At 55.8% G+C, this 21133-nt stretch overlaps 1 protein-coding gene across 3 annotated transcripts; it reads right to left on the bottom strand.

The window, feature by feature from the left end:
- Nucleotides 1-1968: 1968 nt before the first annotated feature.
- Nucleotides 1969-19437, bottom strand: Pitx2 (paired like homeodomain 2). Of its 3 annotated transcripts, XM_021246644.2 has the most exons (4): nt 19341-19437; nt 15867-15922; nt 5374-5579; nt 1969-3188 (listed from the first exon to the last, which is right to left on the bottom strand). In XM_021246644.2, the coding sequence occupies exons 2-4, from the start codon at nt 15910-15912 to the stop codon at nt 2625-2627; spliced, it is 816 nt and encodes a 271-aa protein (XP_021102303.1). In that variant the 5' UTR covers nt 15913-15922; nt 19341-19437; the 3' UTR covers nt 1969-2624. The 3 variants fall into 3 exon arrangements, with proteins under 3 accessions (XP_021102303.1, XP_021102304.1, XP_004867643.1); XM_021246645.2 differs by lacking the exon at nt 19341-19437 and having other exon boundaries at nt 15867-16330; XM_004867586.3 differs by lacking the exons at nt 15867-15922; nt 19341-19437 and adding an exon at nt 6262-6492.
- Between the last annotated feature and the right edge of the window lie 1696 nt (nt 19438-21133).

Genomic DNA, 21133 nt, shown 5'->3' with positions numbered 1-21133 from the left:
GTGTGTGCTATACGTAGCTTTCCTCAGGTTCCCACCAGTGTGCACTCGGTATCAGGAGAACGAAGAAATCGGGGCCTTGGGAATTTTAAAAGTTGATTTAAAAAGAAAAAAGAAAAATAAGCTAGAGAGGCCAAGGCCTAGAGAGTAACAGGTGGGGCGCGGGGAGGAGGCGGGCCTGGCCTCTAGGTGCCCGGAGGGACGGCCCAGCTGCTGGGGTCGCCTCCACTCGCCACGCGCGACCCCGTCCCGGGAGGCTGGGCTTCACGCTATGGATTACATTACAGGTTCCTCTAAGCACTTTAATACACAACTAGCTCAGAAATCATTAAGAGAGCTGGAGAGGGGGAAATGCCCTCACACTCACCGCAGTAAGTGTCCACACGCAGCAGAAATCGATCGAGGCCCGCGGGCCGGCTCGGCCTGGCTGGCTCCCGCTCCCGCCGGTGGAGAGGAGGCGCGGCCAGGCGGAGGCGGGAGGCGGCCGCGAGAGGTGCATCCTCCTCCGGGAAGCCGGAGAGGGCGAGAGGCCCGGGCGCCCGAGTCTCCGCCCCCGGCCCGCGCCGCCGCCGCCGCCGCCGAGTGACAGCTCCGCCCGGCCTCCGCCTCCGCCTCCCCCGCAGGTCGGTGGATTTCTGCGGAGCCACAGCCCGGCGAGGCCCCTGTCCGAGAGGCTCCGTGAGCCAGAGTCCGCCCGGCTCGCGGCCCCGCGTCCTCCCCTGCTCCCGAGCGGACGGGACGGGCGGAGGCCGCTCCCAGGCCTCGGCTGCCCCTCGGCCGCGCTTCCCCGCGGGCTGGAGAGCGGGCCCCGCCGGCTCTCCCGGGACTCCGCCCGCTCCTCGGAGCAGACTTCGGCGCTGGGCTCCCAGCGCGCCGGGCGAGGCTCCGGGCAGGCGGACGCAGCCCGGGCTCAGGGATGCGGGTTTCTCGGGCGGCCGGGAGCGGCGTTCGCCCTCGCGCTCCGCTCCGGGACAACAAAGCCCTGGCGCTCCCCTCCCCCAGCTCCGCCGCGCCGGGCGGGCGATGCCCTGCAAATCAGTCCTCTCGGCCACTATTTGTGACAGGAGGAAGAAAGTAAAAAGCCCGAAGAGGCAGCAGCGGTGCTTAACGTTTTTTTAAACAGCCGCCGACCTCCTTCCCAGTTTAGATGTCAGAGGATGGGAGGCCCAGGGCTGTAATTCATCTTGATTTGCTTCATTGTCCTGCAGTTTGCAAACTATAATCCTGTATAATTTCAGGAACAAGCAGGTTTAGAATTAATGGGTCAATATTATTTAAAACAAAACACTGGGAGCGTGACCTTTGCGCCTCAACTACATATTGCTCGACAAGACTCAGGAAACCCCGCTCTAACCTCTCAAGCCCTGGCTCTTTGAGAAACTGAAGGGCCATGGTTATTAGAAATGGGCTTTGTTTCTTTTAATGTCTCCAAAGGATTTGGAAATAGTAATGCAATATAACATGAAGAATCTCTCTACTTAAGCCTGAAAGATAAACGCGGAGGCCTAAATATTTTGAAATGGAGGTGTTTCCTCAGAAATTTATTATAGCTGTATTCTTCCTGAGAGGAATGTATATAAACGGTACACGCACACGTATTTCTCCAGAACACTTTACTGGAGCTATAGTTTCCCCTGTGATGGAGTAAACGGGAGAGGCATTTCAAGCTGGCACACTTGGAATTTCTTTCACCTTCCTTCTCATGTATTATTTGCTGGCCATAATGGAATCCTCTGGTTTTAAGCCAAAGCAAAATCTGAGAGACAAGACTAGACTTTGCTAGCATTGCCCCCACTCAGGAGTGCCTTCTCTTTTTAGTTTCTGATGAATGGCTGTAATTTATTTCTACCAAATTTAAGTAAGTACCACTGCTGCTCGGTATGTTTAACGAGGCAGGCAGAGGAAACTGGTTTGTTTAGGAGGGAGTGATTTTAGGCGCCCCAGCCAGGTGACAGAGTAGGGGAGAAAGAATCCAGACCAATTTGTATGTAGTATATTTTACTCCCATGAAATAAAACACATTTTTTCCATATTTGCTGAAAAGTAAAACGATGATATTGTGGGAAATGTTATACACAGGGTAGGTTGTACATAGCAGTTTCAGAAACAATCACTGCATCCGCCAGAGAAACTATTCTAAAACTGATATTCACACATTTTTATAATAATAATGTTAGAAACATACAGTGTGGCATTTAGTATATACATTCCCTTGCTTGCAAGCGAAAACTCCTAATCGCTTCTGTATAACATGCTTTATTTTAAAGCCTAACCTTTAAAAACACTGTTGTGATATTACTAACAACTGCTTTTATAAAATTAATTTGACATTTCGAGATATATACATCCTTTCAGTCATTTCAACGTTAACAATGCTAAACTTAAAAAATAACAAGCTCATAGTAATGTTAAAACGTCATATCCAGTCAAACGCTTGTGTCCCTGCCCTTGCAACTGCTGGAAATACTTCCGTGAACGGTGGCGGACAGCGAGGATGTGCCTTTGAAAGCAAAGGAGCTCTCCTGAATTCAGTGGCTTCCTTTTCTCCCCTTCCTGCCCACGACCTCCTGGCGCAATTCCCAGTCCCCAGGCGGGCCGCCCGGCGGCGCAGTCTAGCGCAGTGCGGCTCACACGGGCCGGTCCACCGCGTACTGACAAGCACTCAGGTTGGACGCGGGGTTCTGCACGCTGGCGTAGCCGAAGCTGGAGTGTTGCTTGGCTTTCAGTCTCAGGCTGGCCAGGCTGGAGTTACACGTGTCCCTGTAAACGTACGGGGGCGTCGGCGGCGCGTAGGGACAGGCGGGCGTCGGCACCGCGGAATTCAGCGACGGGCTGCTCAGGTTGTTCAAGTTGTTGAGGCTGTTGAGGCTGGAGCCCGGGACGCCGGTCACCGCCGAGGGCACCATGCTGGACGGCATGCTCATGGACGAGATGGAGTTGGGCGGGGAGAACATGCTCTGCGAGGACAGGGGATTGACGTTCATGGAGTTGAAGAAGGGGAAGCTTTTGCTGGACAGGGAGGCCGGCGTGAGGCCCTTGGCGGCCCAGTTGTTGTAGGAGTAGCCCGGGTACACGTCGTCGTAGGGCTGCATCAGCCCGTTGAACTGCGGCCCGAAGCCGTTTTTGCACAACTCGGCCTGCTGGTTGCGCTCCCGCTTTCTCCATTTGGCCCTGCGATTCTTGAACCAAACCTGGGGATGGGGCAGGTGGGGGCAGCTCAGATTAGTAAGCACTGGGTCAGGAAAGCGCCGGGCCGCCCCACGCCCACGCGCGCACGCCCGGCAGCCTGCGTCTCCCCGCGCACCTGCCCGCGCCCCTCGCGGTCCGGACTCAGTTGCTCCCCAGCGGCCTATGGACAGCGTGGTCACCAAGCCAGGCCCTCCTCGGGGGCCAAGCTTACTGGAGAATAAACCAGGGCCAGCCGGCTGTCCGCCCAGCCCAGCCCGCACCTCCTCGGAAGCTGGCTTCCATTCCAAAGCGCGGACCAGGGGCTGGGAGGGCAACAGGGAGCCTGCAGGTCAACAGGCCCCGCCTTCCCACCCAGGACCTCCACGTCGCCCCTGCCCTCTGCGGGCGCCTTGGCGGGGGCGGGGGGGGGGACTCCTTCCTCCCTAGAAAAACCACCTCACAAAAGCCCAAAGACCACCTCCTTGTCTGCTCCTTAAACGCCGAGCTTGGCGTGCAAAACCCGGGCACCCAGGACCAGTGTCCGAGGCCTTGCAGGCCTCCCTTCCGCTGCCCACCTTGGGACCAGCTCCGGCGCGGCCCAGGGCAGGCTCTGGCTGTGCAGGCGGCAGCCCGCGCCTGCCAGCCCCACCCGCGTGTCTTGGCCCCGCCGCAACCCCACTTCCAATCCACATCGCCCTGGCGCCCCAGACCCCAGACGGGGAGGCTTTTGTGTATTGGAGCGAGGCCTGGTCGGGGTCTGGACCTGACACCGCAATGTTGCACGTTACACGTCTCTGCCGGCTCAGCCTCCTAATCCGCTTTTTTCCTTTCATTCCCGATTTGCTTTTCATCCCCTTCCTCTTTGCTCCTGGCTGCTATAAAAACCAGGCCGGCTCCCACTGGGCTGCAGGGAGGGGAGCCCAGCTACGGGAGGACCCGAGGAGCTGCAGAGGAGCGGGGAGGCACTGGGAGGGCTTTCCGAAGATTCCACAAAACCCACAAATTGTGCTTTGATTTCAATTACTGGCCACTTCTATGCCAGGCCTTCTAAACTTTGCCCTGGAGAGAAGAGTACGTGCGTGCCCGTCCCTGATGCCCCAGAAGGCTAAGGAGGGACTGACCTTGCTGAGACCACGCGGCCCCAGCCCCAGCCCCAGCCGGCTCAGCAGTTAAACTAAAACCACTTCCAGCTCCTCGGGGCTCTTCATGACCAGCTAGACGCATCCCCTGCACAAGTGCCTCCTGGACACCCCATTCCCTCCGGTTGGAGGCCTATTTTGCTTTTGATTCTTTCCGTCTTTATTGCTATCTCATGTTTTGTTTTTGCATTCTTGGCTCTAACTGGGAACTTCATTTCTACCCAGAACATTTTTTTTTCCCTAAACAGCAAAGCCTCTGGATGCTTCTTGGTTCTGTTTTTTTTTGGTCTCCAAAATCCTAAGAATCTTGGAATTTTCCATTGACTGGCATAAACCTGGATGTCTCTATGGGGTAATTTATTTAAGCATATTTTTTGCCAATCTATAAAGTGCAGCTTTGCTACAAAGTTAAGGTAAGCTCTCTCTCTTTTTAATAAACCCATGATTATAATTAGAAGAAAGGGTTATCAATCTTCAAACAGTTCAACTCCTGAGAGAAGATAAACCAAACTGAAAAGTCTTCTTTTTCCCCTTCTTCTAAGAAAAGTAGCAGAATAATAGCTGTGTATTAAAGTTCGGCTTCCAGAGATCACAAATCTTGGGCCAGGGTGTAAGAGAGACCTGATCCCCCCGCCCCGAAAAAAAAGCAATCCCGGAAAGAGCGTAAGGAGCTGGGGCCGAGCCGAGGGGAGCCTGGGCCAGGCTGGTTGGTGGATTCCCCGGATGGGCCAAGCCTCACTGTCTCTGGCAGTGTTCCTTGTTACAGGCCCACAGGTTGGAGCCTGTTCTCGGCTCCTGGCCCGCAGGAATTTTATTAGCGCTCCTTGGGCGACTGCACGCGGGGAGCACAATGCCCTTTGCGGAACGCCCACGCGGCCCAGCCCGGGAGGGCGCGGGTGGCGGGCGGCAGGCCGGGTTTCGCGGGACGCCTGTGCCAGAGCTCAGCTTGGCCTCGGAGGGGAGCTGGGCCTTCGAACCAGGCCCACCCGCCGCTCGGCCTGCTCCCACCGGGCCCGGGGCTAGTGCTGCCCTCTCTCTGCGCCCGGTCTGCCGGGCCTGCAGCTCTTACCCTGACTCGGGCTTCCGTGAGGTTGGTCCACACGGCGATTTCTTCTCGCGTGGACATATCTGGGTAGCGGTTCCTCTGGAAAGTGGCTTCCAGCTCCTGTAGCTGTTGGCTGGTAAAGTGAGTCCGCTGCCGCCGCTGCCTCTTCTTCTTGGACGGGTCCTCGGCGCCCACGTCCTCATTCTTGCCCTGTTGGCTCTTGTCTTTCTCTGCGGAGGAGACAACCATTCGGGTCGGCTTTGCCACCTGCAAGCCCGGGGCCCCAGCTGCCTGCAGCCGGCCCAGGCCGCGTGCGGGCAGGGAGCGCTGGCCCGCCCGCCCGTCCGCCCGCGGTGCAGTATTACATGTTTATCTCACTCGCGGCGCTCTTCTTTAGGGTCAGTGCCTTCGAGTGTATTTATTCACCTCGGCGCGGATACGCGCCAACTCCCGACACGCACAGACCCCCCACGAGGAAAGCTCGGATTTCCACCGGGTTTGGGAGGCCGAGAAGTAGTTGCTGGGACTTGGCTGCAGCCAGGCTCGCCAAGAAAAGGCCCTCTGCTGAGAGCGTTTCTAAGCGGCTGCACAAGCGCTTTCCCCACGGTCGCGATCGCAGCTCCTCCTGAGGTGACCACGGAGGGCGGGACAGGGCCGCGGTGGGGAGCCGGGAACGAGCTAGACCCGAGGTGCTGGGGCTCCAGAGACCCAGAACGCGGTGCAGCTCAGCGCGGGGTGCCGGAGCGGGCTGCTGAAGGGAGGGCTAGAGGGACGGGGTCGGACCGGCTCCCGGAAGTCAGTCGCACGGCGGCGCAGGGCGACCACTCCCACCGCGCCCCGGGAGGGGCCGCCTTCCTCGCCAGCCACCGCTCAGGTAGTTCAGGTCCCCGGGCGGCGTGGCGCGGCGCTTACCTGCGGCCTCGGGGCTGGAGGTGTCGGAGATCGTGTGCACCTCCAGCCGGTGTTTGGAGTCCAGGGAGCGGGGCTGGCCCGGGGCCAGAAGCGAGGCCATTGCTAAGGGCTGGGGGTGGTGACAGGAGGGCGACGCGGAGGCGGCCGGCAGCTTGGCCCCGGCGGCGCGGTGCTCCAAGTGCAGCGGGCCTTTCATGCAGTCCATGGGCGAGGGAGCGCGCCGCCCGCCGGGTGCCCTCGGCGGGCGCGGTGGCCGCTGAGGGCCGAGCCCGGACGCGCCCCGCTCCTCGGGGGCTGCAGCGGCGGGGTCCGGCCGCCGGAAGTCAGCGGGCAGACAGGGGCATGGGCTGCGGGCACCGCGCACGCCGGGTCCTCGGGGCGCAGCGGGGCGACAGGCACAGGCCGCGGACACCGGGTCCCGGGCGCCCCGCGCCGTCGGGCCGGGCCAGCGCTCGCCGCAGCTCAGCGCCAGGCGCCCGGGCGGACGGCGGACCAGCTCTGCGGCTCCGCGCGTCCCCGTCGGCCCAACATCTTAAACCAGAGGCGGGCTCGCCGGCCGCCAGACGTCACTGCGCCGCGGCCCTGCCCAGCCTCCGCCTCCTCCGGACCCGCTGCGAGTGACGCGGCGCCGCGCCAATCACGGCGCCCGGGACGCCTAGGGGCCGTCCCGTCTGCACCTATCAGCGGCGTGGGGCGGGCTAACGGCGCCCACCCGGTCTACACCGCATGCCCTGGGAATTCTGCTCCTGCGGGCGAAGGCGAGCGGCTCTGAGGACGGGAAATGGGGAGAGGGCTAGGAATACACGGCCTGGGAGACAGGCGCAGAAAGGCCTAGGGCGCTCCGCGAGGCAGCCTCCTCCGTGTCTCTACACCATCGCCAAACGTGGCCCCCGCCCCGTGTAGAAAGGAGAAAGACTATCTAAAACTATAAGATATTAAAGACTGACGAATCCCCTTTCCCATCTTACATTTTCTAAACCGCCTGTCAGGCGAATGCCATGCCAATCTGAAGCATCTTTACCTTAATTGCAAAGAAGACAGAGCCCTGGAAAGGGAGGCTAATAAATTAGAAATCGAGACGGAAATGGACCCGTCACAAGAAAATTACCTTGACTTTAAACGAACAACTGCTTGTTGGGTCACTCTGCATTTCTACAAGAATAAAAAGCCAAAAGTCGCCTCAAATCACGTCCTCTGTAATGCTTATTAGTCCCTAGACAGAACACACACAATAGAATAGAAACCCTAACCCAGCGTTTTCAAAATGCTGAAAGCTTATCCATTCTACTTAACGTTGATTAAGACATATCCTAGATCTTTCAAATTCCTTGTACACCGTATTAAGCTCGTCCTAACCCGAGAGAGCCACGCTTTAAATTCGACTCTCTTGTTTACTTTATTATCAATCAGATTCAAATCCATAAAGCCCACAGAATCAACAACCTTGAGCTAATTATATATAAAATATGCTTTAATGAATTTCCATACAATTAAGAATGTTGCCAAATAACCAATTTCAAGGATAATTTTTAACAGTCATTTTCTTTTCCTAGGGAGCTCAAGGCTGTCTTGAATCGTTACAGTACAAGCAGGCAGAAGCAGTGGTGTGTGGGCTGAGGCCAATGCTAGCTGGGAAGGCAAAGCTTTATTCACTTCTATAAAACAAACCCAAATAAAAATCACCTTTGGGGTCACCGACTCTTTACAGCACTATCCCCGAGGCAATTTAACGTCCAAAGAAATTTCAAAAAGAAATGCAAACATTCAAAACAGTTTTTACAAGTCCTTTTGTCAGGCTGGGGATGTAGCTCAGTGGTAGAGCTCTTGTCTACCTTGCCTGAGGCCTTGGGCTCAGGCAGCAACACCGGGGAGGGGAGAGAAAAAAGAAAGTCCTTTTGTCCCCCAGCTTAGATCAGCCGGAGAACACAAAGTAATCTCCTTGGGTCTCTGGGCTGCGATTGTTTTATTGTGGAGTTAGTGCTATCATCCCCGAATGTGTATTTGTTTGACATTACAGTCAATGATTTGCAACTCCAGTATGAGGTTTCTTCAGAAAACTCCTTCCTTGTCCTTGTTCACAAGATTGGGAAACCTATTCAGTCTGGGACCAAAGCAAGCAACAGAGCCATCTTCCTGTGTCCTGCCTCCCCCAAACCGATCTGCAGTTCTTCTCCCATTTGCAATTCACTTGACAGCAGTCCAAAGAGCCCGATGAGACGCACATTTGTCTTCTCACCAGTGCTGTCCCAGTTAGTATGAGAAGAAATTAGCTGGGGGCGGGGGGACTTCTTCCTAGGCAGGTTTGAATCAGCATGTCTGGTGTTAACCTTTTATTCCACACCTTACCCCATTCCACACATACACACACCACATGCCTGCTAGGAGCCATCTCCTGTAACAGGTCCACATTAACTGAGGCTCACACCTCCAGCTATATCAGGTCCTGCACTCTTATCACTAAATTACACATATTAGACCAGCAGCCTGTTGGTAAAAAAGGTGAAATTAATTTACATTCTGCTGGTTACCTAGTGCTTAAATGATGCATTTTATCCCTGAGATTTGGCAAGAATCCCCGTCCCAGACCCCAGGGCTTCTCTGAAGATAATTCTCTCATATTTGGAGTGCTTCTAATCTGACAAGTCTCTAGTTTGCTGAAGTCTTTTAAATAAGGGTTTTAAATGTTTCTAGCCATTTTCTTATTGCATTTCCTCCCATTCCACCAAGATCGTAAAGCACATGTGTAAAGGAACCTTTTCCACCGATGCACTGCCAGCCATGATCTGTACCTGCGTTAACAGGGACCCAGCTCTCTTCCCCGGATGTGTTCAGGAATCACGCTCCAGCTTCTTCCCGTAAACCCCGGCATAGCTGTGGGCCCTTCCACACTGTGCCCCTTAAAACTTCATTTCTCGAAGAGACCCCATTGTTTCAAAGAACGGAAAATCCACCACTGTACTGAGCAAACTCTCTTCCTTGTTTCAAGATTCAAACCCTGGAGCTACGAAACGTTTTTAGGGGCTTGGGCGTGTTTTTCTGGAAAGCAAAGAAGCTTCGAAGAGCCATAAGATTTCTAAGCCCACCTCTCATTAAATGCACAGATGTCGGGTTTGGACTCCAGTGGCTCTGCGCTTCTGACAGAACTTTCATCACAGCAAATACACACACACGAGGGACCCCAGCCAGCCTCTGGGTGGACACTGCAGCAAGGACAGGGACAGAGCCACACAAAGCAAAGCGTGGGAGGCACCGGAGCTGCAGTGACCTGCAGGCTGCCAGCAAAGCCTAGAAACGGAAGGAACCTTAAGTCATGTGGATCCACTGGGTGCAGAGGATATAAAGAAGTTACCTGAAGGACTCCATTAAAAAGTCATATGCAGCGTACAGGTATATGCATACTTATCTGTGTACACAGTGTACACCGCATGCGCACATGTATACTGATACACGTGTACAGTGTACATACATAATACCGATAAATGCAATACCTATGTACCATATCCAAGACATCTACATGTGCACACCTTACATATCCCCAGATCTCTAAACAATGAACTCAAAACAAGGATTTTCTTTGCCTTTTTCCATCTGAGGGAGGTCCAACCCCCTACTAATGTCTTAATCACTTTAACTCCCTGAACAGCCTGGACTGGGTGACTCTGCTGGCCCAGCAGGGTCCCTCCAGGGGCAGCAGGAAGACACCCATGTGAGAAATGTAGATGGGAAAAGGATGCTTGTGGAGCCGAGATTCTTTTAGAGGAAAACTCGGTGGTGGTGGCGGCGGGCAGGACTGAGATGTAGTCTGTGTAAACCTGTACACAGGGCAGGTGCAGAGTCGGAGAAGGGCTCAGAAGGCAAGAAATCTGCAGTATTTTCTGAGCTCGCACTACCGTGGCTTCCGGCTGGATTCTTCCTGGTGGGCTCCAGAAACCACCAGGACTCCTGCTTCCATTGCACAGGTTTTGAATGGGGGCGGGGGTGTCTCTGCTCCCAGGCTCCTCTGGGCACTGAGAGGAAGCCCAGTTTGGGGTTGAGCTTTTGCTTCCAGGAGACATCGGGTCAGCTCGGTTTGCTTTCCTCTCTTTCAAAGAAAGACCCTCCAGGAGGCCAATGTGACACAGGTCAGGTGTGTTTTGAGCTGTGTTTGCCACTGATCACCTGTCTTAAGGTGTTATTTAGCTTCACACTCTCTAGTGTGAGTTGTGCAGACTCCCGCTGGCCATGGCAGTGAGCGGCTGGGCAAGGCAGCCACTCAGAGAACTTGCAGCCCAGGCCCAAACACGGGAGCCCTGAATTTTGGAGAGCAGGTCCCAGAGCTCACCCAGAGGGTGGCTCAATTAGATACCTCTGAGCTGTGAGGACGTAGGGCGGGAGTGCTGCAGAGCCAGCCGAAGGACGAGGCCACCCGCCCCAGCTTGAGCCCGCACGGTGCGGAGTGCAAGTGGCAGGAGGCCAGGTTAGAGGGGTCCTTGCCTGCTGCCCCTTCCAGGCGTGGCCCTTCTGCCCCTCTTTCTGCCACCAGGTTTTTTCTGCCTGCAATCCAACCTGCAAAGTGTCCCCTCCCCTTGTAGCCATGAAACCGGCCCAGAAAAGAAAAGTTTTGCTGAGGCGGATTTTCCCCATTTCCTAAATAGGATTTTGAAAGCGGACTGGTTGGTTAAAGGGATGGATTCTTTTCAGAATCAGAACTCTGTAGATGTACTGGGTCACTGGGCCCTGATGTCATGGGAAGCCTGCACATGATGCCGATTTCTGACGCACAAGCCCCAGTTGCTCAAACTCTTGAAGTCTGCGGTGGTTAACTGGGAAGAGGTGCTGGTGGGAGGTGCCCACCCCAGTGAGAGCCGAGTGGATTGGAGGGAAGACTCTGAAGTCCTGAGCCTACATGCGCCACATGCTTCTCCACACGCCTGTTAGTGCTATAGGTCTACTAGGCGTTCATTTGATCTCTAGACAGCAAGTATCTAAGGGCAACTCCTAGGGCTGCTATTAGGGCAACTATTACAGATATGGGGAGAAAAGGATGCAGAGAGACAGAGAAAGAGACAGTGAATCCGATATTAAACATCCAGGCTTGAAGACAAAGACATGGCAAGTGGCTAACTGAAGTCACTTAAAAAACAATTAAATTAAAACACTCTGCTCTTTTTCTCTTTTCAGCTCATGTTCATCCTCCCTGTAAAATTTTTTTCTCGCTCTCCCTTCTTTTCTGTTTTCTCTCTCCCAGACATGCTGGTAGCTAACATTCAGCATTAGTTGTCATGGTGACCATAAATCACATAAATCCAAAAATACCCACCTATAATCTGAGATGAAGCTTTTATTTCCCTAGCGAAATAATATTTTAAAAGCTGTCAGCTGACAAAAAAAAGAACCCACCTCATTGTAGTAACCCGAATAATATATTACTTCTAGAGGTTTAAATTAAAATGTCAGCTTGTTAAGGACACGCTGGGAGGGCCGTAGGCACACTTCAAGTCAGAGCCTCACAGGGAGGTCAGTGCCATCATCTGGGATTCACACACACACACACACACACACACACACAATCTGCACACCCTACTTCCAGTCACCTCTTCCCTCTGCTCCCAACTCCGCAGCCCACACACCCCTCGAGCCCTGGACTGTACAGTAACGAGGCGCCTGGTCTGCCGCCAAGCCTTAGGGAGCCTGCGGGCTGCTCAGGGGCTGCAAGGTACCAGCTGCTTCCCCAATTGAAAACAGGGACGGGGCAAAGACCAGCAAAGGCCACAGCGGGCGGCCAGCATCCCCAGAGAGTGGGGGAGAAAGGGAAAGACTAGAGGAGTGGAGCCCAGAGGGGAGAGGTGAGCCAGGCAGGAGCTGCAGGGCCCAGTCCGGCCCAGGAAGGGCAGGTACAGGCTCCGCTGCCCCCAACTTTCCCGGTGGGAGGGAGACCCTGGGGAGGGGCAGGTGGCTGCAGTGGGGCCTTTGTCTTCTACCTTGGGCTTGTTGTCTTTTGCCTATCTTGGATTACTGGGTATTCGCCTAGATGAAGAGCCATTAATTACCCATTCAGTCAATATTAGGAAGACGACAAAGCTTTTTACATAGGATTAAGAAGACATCAGGTTGTTCCATTAGTATATTCCTGCTCACGAATAAGCTTTCGTTATACATTTCCTTTTCCCCGGAGTCGCTCTAACAACCGCTGCATATATTAACAGCCGGCAGTGCAGAGTGCAGCCGAACCAGCTTCAGAAACTTTGAGCTTAAGGGTGGGTATGGAAAAGGCGACGTGAAGGCGCTTGCCCGAGGATCTGGGGCTGAGCACCTTCGACCATCGACCATCGACCATCGGTACTGGCTCCCCTCGCTGGGCTCTGACCACTGGGCTGCGGGTCTGGTGGTGGAGGTAGGAGAAGGGAAATCTACCCAGCTCTCGTCTCCTGCTTTCTTCCCTCTGCCTCCACAGCAAGCACCTGTGCCTGCCCCTTGGCCAGTGTAGAAGCCCTGGAGTGGCCCTTTTCCTGACACCGCCCAGGCCCGGTCTGCCACCCCATGCACCTCCATTTTGCATTTCTAGACATGATCTGGGCTGATCGCCATGGTGTCCGTGTTGGCGATTAAGTAGCTTCACAAAGCGGAGGGAACACTCGACTGTGTGCTTTCAGGGGGTGGCTCAGCCCAGGCGGCCTGTGCTAGGCAACCACTTGCTGACTGAAAGATTGGGGGCAGGGGACATCAGTGATCCCGAGAGCCGGAATCCACCCACTGGGCCCCGGAAAGAGACCGCACCCAGCTGTCTGTCACCTGTGAGAAGGCTGGGCCGTGGGCTCCTTCTCCCAGGGCCAGCAAGTCTGCTCCCAGCAGGGCCTTGGGACCATTCTGCGAGCTATTTAAAAATCAATGGTGTTGCTGGTGGAGGCTGGATGCATTCAGACCAGAATTGCCACCCCAGAAACTTTCTGAGTACCTGACAAGGAGAGGGCAGTCAGTCCCCCGTGCGAAGGTCAAGGCCATTTTGTGAGCTCTGCAAAACAGGCTCCTTTCAGGTTCCGCAGAGCCAGACAGTGAGGCCTAGGTTACGCGCGGGCTGGTCTCGGGGCTCTGCACCCTCTCTCCGGCCTGGGCTGGGGTGTTGCTCAGCTTGCCCAGGCCAGCCCTGATAACCTCCTCTCAAGCTCCTGACTTTAGGGTTCAGCTGCCCTCAAGCTCCCTCCTGTCTGGGGCTTAAGATGGGCTTGGGTCCACACACCCAGGGTATGAAGCAGAAAGGGCCTCGCCAGAGAAGGGTGCACCCGTCTCTCCAAGTGCACCCTGCCTCTTCCCAAGGTCGTGTGTCTGTGGAGGAAGGAGAGGGGAGCGCCAATGATAGAATGTCATGGCCCTTAAAAAAAAATCCCATGCCACTGTAAGCATTTTTTTTGTTAAAAAGCGAAGAACAACTAAAAACTACAGGAAACAAATCCTTTTGTTTTAAAAGAAGTGTGGCCCGGAAGTTTCATATTCTGTAAATCATCTTATATACTCAGTGAAGAGTACTTTAGCTGGCTTCCTTCAGCGATGCCTACTCATGTTACCTGTTTTTATTTTTGGTCTCCAGTTCCCTAAAAGCCAAAAAAATCAAGATTTTCAGCATTTCTTCCCATCACATGCCTCTTCTTAATTAGTAGTATTAAACATGTTTGGGCAGCAATTTTTCTCTTCGGTCCAAAAGGTAAAAAATAGATGGACCAACAGTGTAGGGGAAGCACCTTTCCTGTGCGCAAAAAAAATTCAAGGCTGAAAGTAATGGTTAAGAAAACAATTGTTCATTATTACTAGGGGTGTGTGTGTGTGCGCGCGCGCTCGCTCATGCTAAGTCTCAAGAAGAAATGCCCAGGACTCCTGTGGAGCTTGAGGGCCAGGGTCCCCCAGCTCTCGCCAAATTCATGGCCCATGAAGGCCAACCAGACTCCCTCCAGGGGTCCTCCCTCCCTGCTCGCTCGCTGGGAGCCACCGGAGGTGGCCGAGCCCCTGGACGGGTGGTGGGGGCAGCTCGCCCCACCTGGCCGCCCCGGCGAGGACCCCCTGGTCCGGCGGAGCCTGGGCCGCGCCTGGCCCACTGTCCCAGACGCATTGCTTCCCTTGATTTTTAACCATATCCCAAACATTCTCCGGTCTAATAATTTATTTTTACGACCGATTATCAAACAGAAGAAGAATTTAGCACAATCCTAATGACAGAAATCGCCGACACTATCTCTGCATTGCCCTATTTAACCCCGTGGGGTTAATCCCAGACAAGTGAGCGTTTAACCGGCCGGGGACGCTGGAGAGAGTGTGCGGGGCGGGGCGGGGCCGGGTCGGCATGGACGCCTCATTGCAAGGAGCCTTGCTGTACGCTCAGGGACGCGGGAAGCCGGACGGAGGCCTTGGTTTTCTCTCCTCTGTACGGGGCTTGATCGCTTTTGTAGCCTCACTAATCCGGAAGGAGGGGATGGGCCCAGGCTGCGGGGGCTTCGTGGCCTCAGGCTATCAAAGGTGAGCACCTCCCAGGCCTAGGCACTCATTACCGTGCCTGGAACCCGGCACAGAGCAGCGAGGCTGAGCGTCCGCTTGGTCTGAAAGGGCGCCCGCCACCACGACGCGCTGCAGAGCACAAGTTTCAATGCAGCCGGCCCCAAGGGCTAGGGACGCTCGGACCGCTTGGACTCTGCCTGCTGTGTCCTCGCCTTCTTCGTCAGGGTGCAAGGAGCCAATCCAGCACCTACCCCAGAGCCGGGCCTGGACCACGCCGCAGGCGCGCGCTCGTCCCCCGCGGGCCTTCGGTCAGGTCCGGCCGCCGCGGCCCAGGCTGCCTGGGCTTCCCTCCAGCGACGGCCGTGGGGCCTGCTCCGGAGCCGGGCACGCCGCGGCCCGGCGGGGCCGGGCGCAGTGGGACGCCGCGCGCGACAGAGGTCGCTGTTGCACCACTTTTGCGGGCCAGCTCGAGGCGCCGCGGGAGGCTGGGCGCGCCGGGGAGCGGGGAGAGGGGTCGGCCTCGCGGTGCAGTAAGACCCGGGAGGAACCGACCTCCCCGGACGGCTGCTGCCCGTCTCGCCCAGAGGCCAAGGTCTGAGTTCAGGCAGCAGGGTGCCGGGTCTGGCAGCCTCGCCCGCCGAAGCCGCTCGCCCGCGGCCCAGCGTCCCCAGCCGGGTGCCCGGCGCGGCCTGCGCTTCCCTCCAGCCTTGCCACCGGCACCGCCGGCAGCCTCGTTCCCGCCCTCGGCAGAGTCTGTGAACTCGACCTTGCTGATTTCGGGGTCTTTGGCGAAGAGACATCAGCGGGCGCCCCACACGCAGGGGCCAGCAGGGACCGCGGCGGGAAGGCCCGGGGCCGGGGCCGGGAAGGCCCTGGAGAAAGGGGCGGAGAGCCGGAGCAGCGAGAGGCAGCTCGGGCCCAGCGCCCCTGGACGGACGCAGATGCTGGCAGCGCAGCGCGCCCTGGAAGGGAGCGGGCCGGCCTCGCCCCTGCCCCGCCGCTCCCGGGCCGCCCCCAGGCGCAGGCTGTGCGCCTGCCTCCACTGTAATCCCGCCTAGCAGAGCGCCCTGCCTCCGGGCCTCGGCGGCTGCCCTGGCCAGCGCGCTCTCGGGCCGGCTCGGGCTGCAGGAGCGGGCTCTTACCTAACTGCACGCACGCCGACACCAGTTTTCGGCAGTTGGTCTCCATTCCCCGTTATCTGCAAAACACAAGCGAAGAAGAACGGTGAGGCGCAGAAGTCGTCGAACGCCTCGGAGGCTGCCCTGGAGAGGGCAACGCAGCTCTCTCGCGAGGTTTAGCAACGACGGCCTCCGGTGCCCCCCAGCCCAGCACCGGCAGCCCGGCCTCCCGTCCGGGACCTCTGGGTGTGGACCCGGAGGGCCCTGCGCAGAGCAGCACCCATCGGGCCCAGCGGCCCAGGAGGAGAGGCAGGGAGGCCTGCGCCACCTTCAGGAGTGTCTTGCTGGGGCAACCTTAGCACACACAACTTGGGGAGTGGGGGCGGCTGTCCTGTCCTCTCTGGGGGCCACCAGGGCACAGGCCGGCCGGCCCGCAGGTAGCACCCTGGCACCTCTGCGGACGGCACGGGCAGCAGTTCCCCTGGTCTGAGAGCTGGAAAGGAAGGCGCCTCTCCTCGGAGCCGCTTTTCCATATTTAGTCACACTTTTCCCTGGAGACACTCATCCGGCTCTGCATTTACCCTAAAGTATGATTTAAGATCTCGGAGGAGACTTGGAGCAGCTCCGGGAGGGCTCGCTGCCCGCCACGCTCGGACCTGGAGAGCGGGGAGCTGCGCCCATGCCCTCCGTTCCCTCCCACGCAGGCTGAATCTTTTTCAAGTTTCCAACCACAGCCCCGCGAGCCAAGCGCTCAACGCCGGCCCCCTTCCTTGCCACAGGCAAACCGGGAGAGGTGGGTGGCTGCGGGGGCTCCATCCGAGGGTACTGGAGTGACAAGGGAAGAAAGAAGGCCCGGGCCACCCAGGCCCCTAGGACCTGGGCTCCCGACGTGTTCACGCTAACCAGAGTCTGCGGCCAGCCGGGCCCACCACCGCTTCTGGACCGGGCTGGGCTGGGCCGGGGCGGGGTTGGCGTGGGCACTGTGCAGGGGCAGAGGGCCTTGCGCCCCGGCCTGGCCAAGCCGCGGTGTCCTGCCGCTCAGCCTCTCCTGGAGCCAGCGCAGCCGCCGGTCCTCTGGCCAAGGTCGCTGCCTGGAGAAGAAGCTGCAGGGCTTCGGCTGGGGTCTAAGGGCGGGGACAGATGCCAGGCAGACCCCTCCGGCTAGTGAGTGCCCAGGAGGGACTCTGCCATCCTCGTGGGCCCGTGGGCCCAGAACTAGCAGTTTGGCGGCTCCAGATTTAGTGATTCTGCAGTAAAATCACAGGATTAGGCCCTGATTGAGATGTCTGTTCGTGAGATATTACAAAATTCATTATCACAGCTTTCTACTAACTCGATATGAAGTAACACAGATGGGATTTTATTAGTCCAGACTTCAAATGTTTACTTATGATAATTTCAGGGGAAATTTGCATGTCATCATCATTTCGATAATCTTTTTTTTTATATGTCTGAACTGGCTGCATTATTAGCCGGTAGCCAGAGTATTGCAGATGGTAACTGCGAATAGTTTTTTTTTTTTAAGGAATAAAATACACAAAAGAAAAAGATCTGGTTGAGGGGGTGTAAAGTCAGTGAATTATTCCCCACCCCTCCCCACCCCATGCTCCAGAACTGAAGCCCTAAGGAAGCAGACAAAACAAATCTTGAAGAGCTCATAGGTGTCCACTCCGAAGGGCTGAAAAGGAGATCAGGCGTGTTCCTTGGCTCCCTACTACACTTGTGACTTCGGGATTTATCTGGGAGTCAAAATGGGCTCTGAGACTTGCATTTTATGGCTCTTATAATGACTAGGCCTAATAAGACGGATTCAATCTAAATGACCACGAAAGAGAATTTTTCCAGAGACCTCCGGTCCCTGCTGGCTGATTCTTAAACAGGCCCAGTCAAGACAAGTCTTCCAGGACGAATTCTGCTGCCAGTCTTTGGGACTGGTTTCTATGGCTGATCTCACAAACTGAGCTGTGGGGGTTGTCCAGATGGGAATCTGTTCTCACCCAAAAAGTTCATGTCCTGGTTGGATTGCACATGCCAGGCAGGCAGTGTTATTTTGGCTATCTTGCGTTCTGTGTTGTCACCATGCTGAAAAGCACTGCACCGAAGTTGGCATACACAGAACCACACTGGCAAGGCAGATCGGCAAGCTTTAAGAAATAAAAGTTTGCTTAAAAATAATTTCTGATGGCTGACACAAGAATCAAATTTGTTGGAAAACCGTTCTGATAATTCTAAATCCTTTTAAGGTTCTTCCTTTCTATTTACTTTGTTACCCTGTAACACAATCTTTAACAAAAAGTTTGGAAATAAACAGCAGAAACCATATGCTTTAAATAAGCTAAATTGGTACGATTTGCCAGTAAATTAATTTGCAGTAGGTAATTCTTTAAGGAAATTAAAATATTGCTCCATGCAGTTATATATATTTTGATGTGTATGCCTTCTTTTAAACTAATATCAACTCACCATAGGAGCACCTGGAGATAAATATGCTTAATTTAAGTGATAAAACACCTAAATAATTTAAGTGTAGTTTTGCTCAGGTAAAAAGTAAAACATTATGTAAATGGAACAACCATTTAATGTTTGCAGAAAGGTCTGGTTTTTGAAATCTTATGCTTACTTTAAGATACATCAACAAAAATCCTGTTTATTTTGCTTATATGCTTTGTTTCTCTGACATTACTGGCATTTGAATTTTAGATGGATTTCCTCCAAAATGCTATTTAATGTGCGAAAAGCATCTTTAGTTCTGGTTAATGGTCTAAAATGCAAGGAAATCTCTCTAAATCAATTTTTCATAAAACTCTTTTAGAATGTATACATTCCTGTAATTTTAACCTATGATAGTACGTATTTCGCCATTTATTTTAATAAGGCATAATGTTTGCACAAAAGAGAGCAAAAACCACAGTATCCTATGATGTTTCATTTCTACATCGCTTTGGAAAGTAAGATGATTAAATCGGAATAAAAAGAGCCCAATTCTGGGGGTTAGAATCGCACCCCCCCAGTCGGAAAACGGTTCTTTCTGCTTCATCTGTTTAAAATGTGTCTCCCGAAGTGCGAGATTGGAGTTGAGTGACGATGAGTTTACAGGATTTATAATCCCAGTAATGGTGCGAGCGCGGTATCTGGGCCTGGCTCTCAGGTAATTCGCTGGGGCCCTGGGGCCCTGCCGCCCGCCCGTTAAGCTGGAATCTCCTTCCAGCGGCAGTGATGGGAAGGGGCTGATCTTCCAGTAGCCGAAACTTCGTCCGGCCCTTATCTGGAGGATGCTAATCCCCGGCCGAGGACGTCCCTGCCCGCGGGCCCGGGGTCGCCCGCCGAGGTCTGGCCTGGACTGCGGCACCGCGCGCGCCGAGAGGACGCACGGCAGGGCTTTCCCGCGGGTCCGTTTGCCAACTCGGAGCCTCGGGCCGCGGATCGCCCGGGCGAAGACTCCGAGGCGGCGCAAGGTCCGGACTCGCATTTCTCCCGCGGGGAGGCGGCCCCACTTACCGGCTCGGAGTCGCTGCGCCCCGCGCCCCGCGGGCTTCCCGGGCGGGCGGGCTTGGCCGGGCCGCCTTCTGTCCCGCGCCTCCGCCTCCTCCGCTCTGAGCCGCGGCTGCAGCTCCGCTCGCTCCGCGCCCTCGCCGTCCACCCGCGCGGGTCTCCGCCCGCCCCTCCCTCCGGCGCGGCCCCGGCTGCGGAGGGGAGGCCGTGACGTCACGGAGACTCCGCCAAAGTCGCGGCCGGCGGCGGGCGCGCCCGGGAGGCCGGGTCGGGGCGGACGGGCTCGAAGTCGGGCGAGGCCGGGCGTGGGCAGGCGGGGCCGGGCTGGGCGGCCGGGGGAGCGCAGGGAGCGGCCCACGGGCGGAACAAAGGCCGGACCGGGCCGCGTGGGTGTGAGCGCGCGACCTGCTGCCCCGCAGACCAGACGGGGCGCCGAGGGGCGGGACCGCGGCCGGGAGGGGCTGCGGGCGCGGGCGCGGGCGCGGGCGCGGGCGCGGAGGCGGAGGCGCGGAGCCCGGCCCGTGCAGGTAGGCGCCGCCGCGCACCCAGGCTAGAATTTCCTCGGCGAACCCACGCTCACAAGTTCACCCGGGTCACGCATATCTCATTTTTTAAAATGACGAGGTTAAGGTTCCTGGCCAGGCTGGGATTGAATTGCAGGCGCTGGGGGCGGGGAAGGCGAAGAGGCCTCCCTCAAACCGGGCTCGCTCCTAAAACACGGAGGAGGAGGTGAAGTTTGAGGGACTGTTCTCCTCCGAGGAGGCTGCTCTCCTTCTGAACCCTGATTTTCCGATTTTTTGTTTTTACTTGAGCCAGGGCGCATATTTTTGGTGGCAAACAGGACACTTAGGCTGCGTCCTGCGTTTAGGTGGAAGGACCCTAAGTACGGTTTCCCCTGGAGGGCCAGGTGCGAAGGCTTTTGCCAGGCGTAGGGGACTAAGGTCTTCGATCTCCGGGCTTCCCGTTCCTGCATGTTTTGGGAAAGTGTCGGGAAGCAGCCCAGGCCCGAAGGTTCGGGATTTCCCATCAGTATTAAGCCTGCGTGGGCGCAAACCTCAGGCCTACACGTAAAAGTCCTCTTCTTTGGTCCTCGGTCATGGACGAAGTTCCCATCGAAAGTTGCATTGCTCTTCCTAAATCCATATACCATTTCCCGCAGTTGCAGGAAAATTGCTTGCCCGGCTGGAGAACGTGCACGAGATACACATTGCAAAAAGCCCGGCGTTCAGGACGAACCGCGGGTCAGCACGTAGGTGCCCAGCCTTGCCTGCGTTTGGGGGCCTGTCTGGAGCATGTTCCTTGCTTTCTTGTATTACTCCGTGTTTTGAATTCATTTGAGTTAGCAGTAAAAACAGGCAAACAAACTTGCTCACTTTGTTTTGAGTGCTAAATCCCATCACTTTGAAATCTCTAACAGTGGGCAGATGGGTTCATTTTGTGCAAGGGGTTAGTTAGCCTCTTCAGCCGGAAGAAAGCTGACGAGAACAACAGGCTAAGCCATTTCCACCCTCTGCCTGACATCCCGGAAAACTAGAACTTTCTGTCTTCTACCCAGTGGAAACTTAAAGGGAGAGAAATTAGGAGGCCGGTACCCACGTGCCGTTTTAAGATTTTCTCCTGTCTCTGACAATTTGTAGTTCTGCTTTTTGAATCTGTCCGAGGCAAGAGAATCAAATTTCCTCAAGTCCCTCAGCTGAGCTCGTCACAGTCCACTGGCTCATGTCTGAGAACAGCAGTGCCAACCTTGCTACTTCGAGGTCTCCCCACCCTCCTGAGTAATGGGCACGTGCTCCCTCCAC

Source organism: Heterocephalus glaber, unplaced genomic scaffold (genome assembly GCF_053883595.1).
Source record: "Heterocephalus glaber isolate CG9 unplaced genomic scaffold, H.glaber_assembly_v1.0 deba00001688, whole genome shotgun sequence".
Classification (NCBI taxonomy): Eukaryota; Metazoa; Chordata; class Mammalia; order Rodentia; family Bathyergidae; genus Heterocephalus; species Heterocephalus glaber.
The sequence above is the reverse complement of the archived record's forward strand: the minus strand, read 5'-3'. Positions and strand labels throughout refer to the sequence as shown.

Excerpts from the sequence above, each read along its gene's own strand:
- Pitx2 (XM_004867586.3), bottom strand. The coding sequence starts at position 6,466 with ATGGACTGCATGAAAGGCCCGCTGCACTTGGAGCACCGCGCCGCCGGG. Across the intron at positions 5,580-6,261 it reads CTCCAGCCCCGAGGCCGCAG|AGAAAGACAAGAGCCAACAG; the intron begins GTAAGCGCCGCG and ends TCTCCTCCGCAG. Across the intron at positions 3,189-5,373 it reads TCACGGAAGCCCGAGTCAGG|GTTTGGTTCAAGAATCGCAG; the intron begins GTAAGAGCTGCA and ends CCCCATCCCCAG.